Consider the following 11,176-nt stretch of genomic DNA (forward strand, 5'->3'; position numbering starts at 1 on the left):
AATTATGGAAAATACATGATTAAAGAAAATTAATATTGTGTAATCGTTTCATTGACACAAGAAAACCCTTGTTGATTGACTGTATTCTATTATTGTTGCAATTCCAATTGGTTTGCCCATACCGCTAGATTATTATCTCCTTGACAATACTTAGCTAATTCCGCTTCAATATCAAAATCTGAACCTAGCAAGTCTTGCATTGATATCATGTCATCACCAGAACCTGATTCGTCGTCTACGTGACCTTGAAGCATTTGATCACCCACGCATACAACTTCATTATCATATTCTTCAGCAAACTTAGCCAACTCCGCTTCATGATCAAAATCTGAACCAACCAACTCTTGTAATTCTTGATTATTATGTCCCTCACTAGACCACTCCGGTGCAAGATCAAAGTCTGAACCACGCGAATAATCTTGTATTGATAACATGTCATCACCACAACCTAATTGCTCATGATTTTCTTGTACATGATTTTGTTGTTGATGATGTTGTCCTAACACCACATTATTATTATCAACGGGAACCCCGACTTGTTGGTTAAAGATTCCGTCATAAGAAACTCCTTGTTCTTTCATCACAGCCGGTACCAAGCTTATGTGTTGCCTTTTGTTTTCTTGAACATCTACATTATTATCATTATCATTGTTAGTAGTAGTATTAGCAACACTAACACTATGTAGTCTTTTTTGTCTAATTGTGGAGGGTTTCTTGGTGATCCTACAAAGAACAAAGTTGTTGACATTATTAATCTTCTCCTCCAACAATTTACTGGTAAACTCATGCATACTCCATTCAACTCCGTTGCTCGTCGACTCCATGAACTTCAACAGCTTTCGAAACCCAATGACTTCCTCTTGGCCAGTACTAGTATTCTTGACAACAACAGGATCACTTCTTTGGAGTTTCCAAGTACCATGTTTACCAGCTGTTCGAATTCTATTCTTGACACAACTGTAATCTTTGTCACTAGACACGTTCTTGGGAATTGTAAAGAAGTACCGAACTGTATCCTCTTCTTCACGGTCAGATTGTCCGAAAGAGTCGAAGACAGTAGACGGATGATCAGCATTTTCGCCGAAGATACTATCAACAAGAGGCATCCTCGGACAAGATGAAGAAACACCATATAATGCTCTTCTCCAAATATAATGGTTAATCAGCTCATCGTCCTTCGGGTTGAAATGATAACCGGGTGGTAGTTTAGACATGATTCACTAATCAATTTGAGAAGATGTAAAACAAACACAAACAATAGGGATTGTAATAATTGATATTATGTTTATGATGAGTTTATATAAATAGAGAGAGGAGGAGGAGGTTATCTATGTGATCACTTGATCAATACGGAGTATTTGTAAGAAAAAGGGCGGTTAAATCAAAGATAAACTTACACATTTTTAAGATAAACTTATTTTACTTTAGGAAGTTAGTTAATAGAGTATTTTGTTGCAGTGTCATTGCAACATTATCAACACACATATTTTTTCTTTTCTAACAAATAATTAAAAAATACCGAGTAACTTTTTTTTTTTTTTCCCATTGTTTGCCAAAAACGTTAGAAGTATGATATTTTAAATTTTTATACTACATTCGTTATATATTATTTATAACGATTTGACATAAACCTCCAAAATTTCTAAAAAAAGTGGATATTAGCCTTTAATTTTGGATTTTTCTGACTTTTTTCCACCCGTAAATAAAAATTGCCGAAATGTTTACCATGGTCCTTAATATCCTTCGGGAGTCCAATCGGCTGAGAGGAACCATCAAATTTGCCTTTAAATGACCAATTTACAACTTGCACCGATTTTATGAACTCAAGCCAACCACAAACATTTATGACCACATATAATGATCATATATGGTTCCAAACGGCATTATATGACCCCAAGATGCATCCCCGAAAATCTCAATCCTTTTCGACACCGTGCCCTGAAACCTCCAAAATTTCTCAAAAAGCGTGAATATAAGCCTTCAATTTTGGACTTTTTTTTTACTTTTTTTCGCCCGGAAAAAAAAATTGTCGAAATGTTTATCATGGTCCCTAATACCCTCCAGGAGTCCAATTGGGATGGTGGAACCATCCAATTTGCCTTTAAACGACCAATTTACCGATTTACAACTCTCACCGATTTTATTAACTCAAGCCTACCACGAACATTTATGACAACATATAATGGTCATATATGATTTCAAACGGCATTATATGACCCCAAGATTTATTCCCAAAAATCTGAAGCCTTTTCGACACCGCGCTCAGAAACTTCAAAAATTTCTAAAAAAGCGTCGATATAAGCCTTCAATTTTGGAATTTTTTGACTTTTTTTCGCATGAAAATAAAAATTGCCGAAATAATTACCATTGTCCCCAATACCCTCCGGGAGTCCAATTGGGTAAGTGGAAACATCCAATTTTCCTTTAAACGACTAATTTACCGATTTACAACTCTCACTGATTTCATTAACTCAAGCCTACCACAAACATTTATGACAACATATAATGATCATATATGGTTTCAAACGGCATTATAGATGTTTTCCCTAAAACCCGAAGGCTTTTTGACACCGTGCCAGGAGACCTCCAAAGTTTCTCAAAAAGCCTTCAATTTTTGGATTTTTTGACTTTTTTTCGTCCGGAAATAAAAATTGCCGAAATGATTACCATGGTCCCTAATACCCTCTTGGAGTTCAATTGGGTAGGTGGAACCATCCAATTTGCCTTTAAACGGCCAATATACCGATTTACAACTCTCACCGATTTCATTAACTAAAGCCTTTAAACGAACATTTATGACAATAGATAATGATCGTATATGGTTCCAAACGGAATTATAAGACCCCGAGATTCCCTAAAATCTCAATTATGTTTGACACCAGGCCCTGAAACCTACAAAATTTCTCAAAAAGCGTGGATATAAGCCTTCAATTTTGGCCTTTTTTTTTTACTTTTTTTTACACGGAAATAAAAATTGCAAAAATGTTTACCATGATCCCTAATACACTTTGGGAGTCCAATTGGGTAGGTGGAACCATCCAATTTGCCTTTAAACGACCAATTTACAGATTTACAGCTGTCACCGATTTCATTAACTTAAGTCTACCACGAACATTTGTGACTAAATATAATGATCATATATGTTTCAAAAGGCATTATATGACCCCGATCAGATATATTCCCTAAAATCTAAAGGTTTTTTTTACAACGTGCCCCGAAACCTCCAAATTTCTCAAAAAGCGTGGATATAAGCCTTCAAGTTTGGAAATTTTTTACTTTTTTTCGCCGAGAAATAAAAATTGTCAAAATGTTTACCATGGTCCCTAATTCCCTCCGGAAGTCCAATTGGGTAAGTGGAACCATCCAATTTGTCTTTAAACGACTAATTTACCGATTTACAACTCTCACCGATTTTATTTACTCAAGCCTACCACGAACGTTGATGACAACATATAATGATCATATATGATTTCAAACGGAATTATATGACCCCGAGATGTATTCCCTAAAATCTGAAGTCTTTTCGATATCGTGCTCCGAAACTTCGAAAATTTCTTAAAAAGCGTGGAATAAGCCTTCAATTTTGGATTTTTTTTTATTTTTTCGCCCGAAAATAAAAATTGCCGAAATGTTTACCATTTTTCCTAATACCCTCCAGGAGTCCAATTGGGTAGGTGGAACCATCCAATTTGCCTTTAAACGACTAATTTACCGATTTACAACTCTCACCTAGTTTATAACTCAAACCTACCACGAAAATTTATGACAACATATAATGATCAAATATAATTTCAAACGACATTATATGACCTCGAGATGTATTCCCTATAATCTGAAGGCTTTTCGACACCGTGCTTCGAAACGTTGAAAATTTCTCAAAAAGCGTGGATATAAGCCTTCAATTTTGGGATATTTTGACTATTTTTCGCCCGGAAAAAATAATTGCCGGTATTTTTACCGCGGTCCCTAATATCCTCCGGAATTCCAATTGGGTAGGTGGAACCATCCAATTTGCCTTTAAACGGCCAATTTACCGATTTACAACTCTCACCGATTTATTGACTCAAGCCTACCACGAACATTTATGACAACATATAATGATCAAATAAGGTTTCAAACGGCATTATAGGACCCCAAGATGTATTCCCTAAAATTTTAAGGCTTTTCGACACCGGACCCGAAACCTCCAAAATTTCTCAAAAAGCGTGGATATAAGCCATCAATTTTGGAATTTTTTGACTTTTTTCGCCCGGAAATAAAAATTTCCAAAATGTTTACCATGGTCCCTAATACCCACCAGGAGTCCAATTGGGTAGGTGGAACCATCTAATTTGCATTTAAACGGCTAATTTACCGATTTATAACTCTCACCGATTTCATTAACTCGAGCCTACCACGAATATTTATGACAACATATAATAATAACATATGGTTTCAAACGACATTATATGACCCCGAGATGTATACCCTAAAACCTGAAGGCTTTTTGACACCGTTTCCCAAGACATCCATAATTTCTCCAAAAAGCGTGGATATAAGCCTTCAATTTTGGGATTTTTTTTGCCTTTTTTTCGCCCAGAGATAAAAATTGCCGAAATATTTTCCGTGGTCCCTAATACCCTTCTGGAGTCCAAATGGTCGGTGGAACCATCCAATTTGCATTTAAACGACCAAATTAACGATTTACAACTCTCACTGATTTCATCAACTCAAGCCTACCACGAACATTTATGACTACATATAATGTTCATATATGGTTTACAACGACATTATATAACCTCGAGGATTAATCCCTAAAATATGAAGTTTTTCGACACCTTTCCCCGAAACTTCCAAAATCTCTCAAAAAGCGTGGATATAAGCTTTCAATTTTGGGATTTTTTGACTTTTTTTCGCCCGGAAATAATAATTGCCGGAATTTTTACCGTGGTAACTAATATCCTCCGAGATTCCAATTGGATAGGTGGAACCATCCAATTTGCCTTTAAACAACCAATTTACCGATTTACAACTCTCACCGATTTCATTAACTCAAGCCTACCACGAACATTTATGACAACATATAATGATCATATAAGGTTTCAAACGACATTATAGGACCCCAAGATGTATTCCCTAAAATTTAAAGGCTTTTCGACACCAGACCCGAAACCTCCAAAATTTCTCAAAAAGCGTGGATATAAGCCTTCAATTTTGGAATTTTTGGACTTTTTTCGCTAGAAAATAAAAATTGCCAAAATGTTTTCCTTGGTCCCTAATACCCACCGGGAGTCCAATTGGGTAGGTGGAACAATCTAATTTGCCTTTCAACAGCTAATTTACCGATTTATAACTCTCACCGATTTCATTAACTCGAGCCTACCACGAACATTTATGACAACATATAATGATCATATATGGTTTCAAACGGCATTATATGACCCCGAGATGTAAGCCCTAAAACCCGAAGGCTTTTCGACACCGTTTCTCGAGACATCCATAATTTCTCCAAAAAGCGTGGATATAAGCCTTCAATTTTGGGATTTTTTGCCTTTTTTCGCCAGGAGATAAAAATTTCCGAAATATTTACCGCGCTCCCTAATACCCTCTGGGAGTCCAAATGGGTCGGTGAAACCATCCAACTTGCCTTTAAACGACCAAATTAACGATTTATAACTCTCACCGATTTCATCAACTCAAGCCTACCACAAACATTTATGACTACATATAATCATCATATATGGTTTACAATGACATTATATACCTCGAGGATTAATCCCTAAAATATGAAGGTTTTTGACACCTTTCCGCGAAACTTCCAAAATCTCTCAAAAAGCCTTCAATTTTGGGATTTTTTTGACTTTTTTCGCCCGGAAATAGAAATTGCCGGAATTTTTACCGTGGTAACTAATATCCTCCGGGATTCCAATTGGATAGGTGGAACCATCCAATTTGCCTTTAAACGGCCAATTTACCGATCTAGAACTCTCACCGATTTCATTAACTCAAACCTACCACGAACATTTATGACAACATATAATGATCATATAAGGTTTCAAACGACATTGTACACCCCCGAGATGTATTCCCTAAAATTTAAAGGCTTTTCGACACCGGACACGAAACCTCCAAAAAAATTTTAAAAACCGTGGATATAAGCCTTAAACTTTTGAATTTTTTGACTTTTTTTCGCCCGAAAATAAAAATTGCTGAAACGTTTACCATGGTCCCCAATACCCTCTTGGAGTCCAATCAGGTAGGTGGAACCATCAAATTTGCTTTTAAACGGCTAATTTACCGATTTACAACTCTCACCGATTTCATTAACTCAAGCCTACCACGAACATTTATGACAATATATACTGATCATATATGGTTTTAAACGGCATTATATGACCCCGATATGTATGCCCTAAAACCTGAAGGCTTTTCGACACCGTTTCCCGAGACATCCATAATTTCACCAAAAAACGTGGATATAAAGCCTTCAATTTTGGGATTTTTTGCCTTTTTTACGATCGGAGATAAAAATTGCCGAAATATTTACCGTGGTCCCTAATACCCTCCGGGAGTCCAAATGGGTCAGTGGAACCATCCAATTTGCCTTTAAACGACCAAATTAACGATTTACAACTCTCAACGATTTCATCAACTTAAGCCTACCACGAACATTTATGACTACATATAATGATCATATATGGTTTACAATGACATTATATAACCTCGAGGATTAATCCCTAAAATATGAAGGTTTTCGACACCTTTCCCCGAAACTTCCAAAATCTCTGAAAAAGCGTGGATATAAGCCTCAATTTTGGGATTTTTTGACTTTTTTTCACCCGGAAATAAAAATTTCCGGAATTTTTACTGTGGTAACTAATATCCTCCAGGATTCCAATTGGATAGGTGGAACCATCCAATTTGCCTTTAAACGACCAATTTACCGATCTTTAACTCTCACCGATTTAATTAACTCAAGCCTACCACGAATATTTATGACAACATATAATGATCATATAAGGTTTCAAACGGCTTTATACGGCCCTGAGATGTATTCCCTAAAATTTGAAGGCTTTTCGACACCAGATGCAAAACCTCCAAAAAAATTTTTAAAAACCGTGCATATAAGCCTTCAATTTTTGAATTTTTTAACTTTTTTTCTCCCGAAAATATAAATTGCTGAAATGTTTACCATGGTCCCCAATACCCTCCTGGAGTCCAATTAGGTAGGTGGAACCATCCAATTTGCCTTTAAACGGCTAATTTACCGTGTAACACCCCCAAATCTCCCTCTACAGAAATACCAGTATAATACGTATAATTATACCGTAGAGATAGACTTGGGCTTATTACCGCCGCGTGATTACGCAAGGCTACTCAAAATACTTAACTCAATAACAAAAACTTGCAGCGGAAACTCAACTTTGTTTATTAATACTTATGAAAATAGTAACATTGTTATGAGTACTCAAAATAAAGACAAGACCAATATTCCGAAACTAGGTGAAGAAAATCCCGGGACTCCCATATGCTCATTCATGACTCCACCTGAAAATAGTCAACACTGCTTACCATTACGGTAAACAGGGCGAACCAAAACAAATAGGAAATACAAATTAGCAAAATATGCTAAGTACGATTAGTGCAAGATAATGTGAACTCAATTTATTTGCAAACATTCTTTTAAAATCGATTCCAATAAATAATCCACTAATTCCAAAACTCATGATTCAAAACCAATTCCAATGATTTAACATTCAAAATAATTGATAAACCAATTCCTTTAAAAATCCAATTCCTTTTTGAACCAATTTCTTTAAATCCAATTCCTTTTTGAACCAATTTCTTTAAATCCAATTCCTTTTTGAACCAATTTCTTTAAATCCAATTCCTCACCCAAGTGTGCACACCCCCCAAGCTAGTCTCCTTATATTACAAGACTATTCTTGAGGAAAGACCTGGTCATACAAAGTCCAAGGCCTTATCAATAAACCAAATCCGCATAGTGGGATTACCAACATGCTTATAAAGCATTAATAATAATAATAATTCAATGGTTAAATAAATCCTTTTAAGAGCCAACAAATCCAATATAATTCAAACTCCTTTTTGATAAGTCCACATACTTTCAAAATCAAACATTTTAAATAAATACTTGAGAATAAAATCTCATATTAATAGCTTTCCAAAATCAATAACTCTTCCTTGAAAAACCTTTTATTTAATTCAACAAACCTTTTAAAAATCAAATCATTTATTTAAACACGATAAGTAATTCAAACCATTTAAAACATGATTTAAAAACCAAAATACTTTTATCAATACCTCCAAACATGATTTATTTCAAAATCATAATTCAAATCAATTTAATTCAATCACCAATCAAATCATATAAAACATGTTATTCAAACCAATCAATTTCAAAGGTATCTAACCACCTAACGTACCTTGATCCTTTCTTAGCTATACACACCAAAAGAACCTCAAGAATCTTGGTCGAACACACCCTACAAATAAATATAACCTTAATTAATATAAGGTTAATAAATAATTAAAAACCCCCAACTATATGTACATGAATTTTTTAATTAATTTCTCATAAACATCATAAAAATATGATTTTATATAATTAAAACTACTCATAATAATTTTTATAAATCCCCCATAATAAAAATAATAATAATTGAATAAGAGAAGAGAAGAAGAAAAGATAAGAAACCAAGGAAAAGAGAAGAATTGGATTTGCGTAGGAAATAATAGACAGAACTTGCAGAGGCTATAACTCCTTTGATATAGCTCGGAATTAGGTGATTCTTGAGCCTAACCTCAAGGACTTTTCGAGAGGAACAACTTTTTGGGAAACGTCTATACCCCCAAAAACTGAGCAGAAGTGCCCGAAAATTGGCTTCAAAGATAAACGGGATGATTTGTGTAAAATTGAGGAGAAGAAACGAAGAGAATTGGTGTGAAGAATGTGAGAGGTATGAAGAGGTATTTATAGGCTAGGGTGTAGAAAGGATAGAGTTTAAGGTGTAATATGATTACTAGAAAATGTGATAAGTTTTTGGGTTGTTAAGGTACTTGAATCAAATTAAGTCTAGATTAATAGTTGGGTTAAAAGATAAGAAAATTTAAATGGATATACATATGGTTGGGAGAAGAAAGATAGGAACAAAATGAGATAATGAAGAAGAAAATTAGAGGATAATTTAAAATATAATAATTAACAAACTAAAGTAATAACAATCAATAATAATAAAATAATTGAATAAATAAATATTTTAGATAATATCAAAATTAGTTAAATACATAATGTATTTTAAATATTTCTCTTGAAATAGTTAGTAAAATATGGACCGACCTTAAAAAGATAATTAAACCTATATTATTAATTTAAAAATCCAAAAATAATTAATTATTCAAATGATTAAATACTTATATTTGGCGCTAAAATTCAAATATTATTTTGGCCCCAAATAATGAAATTACTAAAATACTCTTTTTATAAAATAATTCTTAATTAATTAATTATGAAATACGTATGAAAACACGGGGTATTACATACCGATTTACAACTCTCACCGATTTCATTAACACAAGCCTACCACGAACGTTTATGACAATATATAATGATCATATATGGTTTCAAACGGCATTATATGACCCCGAGATGTATTCCCTAAAATCTGAAGGCTTTTCGACACCTTTCCCCGAAACTTCCAAAATTTCTCAAAAAGCTTGGATATAAACCTTTAATTTTGGGATTTTTTGACTTTTTTCACACGGAAATAAAAATTGTTGGAATTTTTACCGTGGTCCCTAATACCACCGGGATTCCCATTAGGTAGGTGGAACCATTCAATTTTCCTTTAAACGGCCAATTTAACGATTTACAACTCTCACCGATTTCATTAACTCAAGCCTACCACGAACATTTATGGCAACATATAATGATCATATAAGGTTTCAAACGACATTATATGACCCCAAGATTTATTCTCTAAAATTTGAAGGCTTTTCGACACTGGACCTGAAACCTCCAAAATTTCTCAAAAAGCGTGGATATAAGCCTTCAATTTTGGAATTTTTTGACTTTTTTCGCCCGAAAATATAAATTGCCGAAATATTTACCATGTTCCTCAATATCCTCCGGGAGTCCAATTGGGTAGGTGGAACCATCCAATTTGCCTTTAAACGAATAATTTACCAATTTAAACCTCTCACCGATTTCATTAACTCAAGCCTACCACGAACATTTATGACAACATATAATGATCCTATATGGTTTCAAACGGCATTATATGACCCCGAGATGTATCCCCTAAAACCTGAAGGCTTTTCGACACCGTGCTTCGAAACCTCCAAAATTTCTTAAAAAGCGTGGATATAAGCTTTCAATTTTGGGATTTTTTTACTTATTGTTGCTTGAAAATAAAAAATTACCGAAATGTTTACCACAGTCCCTAATACCCTCCAGGAGTCCAGTTGGGTAGTGGAACTATCCAATTTGCCTTTAAACTTTCACCGATTTCATTAACTGAAGCCTACCACGAACATCTATGACAACATATAATGATCATATATGGTTTCAAAAGGAATTATATGAACCCCAAATTTATTCCTTAAAATCTCAATACTTTGCGACACCGGGCCTCGAAACCTCCAAAATTTCTTAAAAAGCGTGGATATTAGCTTTCAATTTTTTTAAATTTTTGACTGTTTTTTCCCCGGAATAAAAATTGTCGAAATGTTTATTATGGTCCCTAATATCCTCCGAGAGTCCAATTTGGTGGGTGGAACCATCTAATTTGCCTTTAAATGGTCAATTTACCGGTTTACAACTTGCACCGATTTACCGGTTTACAACGACCAATTTAATTAACTTGCACTGAACCTGACTTGAACCGAAATTGACACAAACCCGTTTAAACTCATCAAAACCCGAATTTAACTCAACTTGTTACTAACGTGACCTGAATTCAACCCGACCTATTCCTAACCCTACCTGTTACAAACTTGACCCGAAATCAACCCGACTTGTTCCTAACCTTACCTGTTACAAACTTGACCCGAAATCAACCCGACTTGTTATTTACCTGACCCAAATTAAACCCGACTTGTAATTGACCCGTCCCGAATTTTACCAGACCTATTACTTACCCGATCTGTTACTAAACCGACTCGAAATTAACGAGAC

General features: G+C 34.6%; 1 protein-coding gene across 1 annotated transcript; it reads right to left on the reverse strand.

Moving 5' to 3' along the window:
• Positions 1-89: 89 nt before the first annotated feature.
• On the reverse strand, positions 90-1,214 carry LOC110714306 (NAC domain-containing protein 14-like). The gene has a single exon (XM_021892810.1). The coding sequence runs from the start codon at positions 1,212-1,214 to the stop codon at positions 90-92; it is 1,125 nt and encodes a 374-aa protein (XP_021748502.1).
• Between the last annotated feature and the right edge of the window lie 9,962 nt (positions 1,215-11,176).

This window comes from Chenopodium quinoa, unplaced genomic scaffold, assembly GCF_001683475.1.
Source record: "Chenopodium quinoa cultivar QQ74 unplaced genomic scaffold, ASM168347v1, whole genome shotgun sequence".
In the NCBI taxonomy this organism is placed as follows: Eukaryota; Viridiplantae; Streptophyta; class Magnoliopsida; order Caryophyllales; family Amaranthaceae; genus Chenopodium; species Chenopodium quinoa.

Excerpts from the sequence above, each read along its gene's own strand:
- LOC110714306 (XM_021892810.1), bottom strand. The coding sequence starts at position 1,214 with ATGTCTAAACTACCACCCGGTTATCATTTCAACCCGAAGGACGATGAG.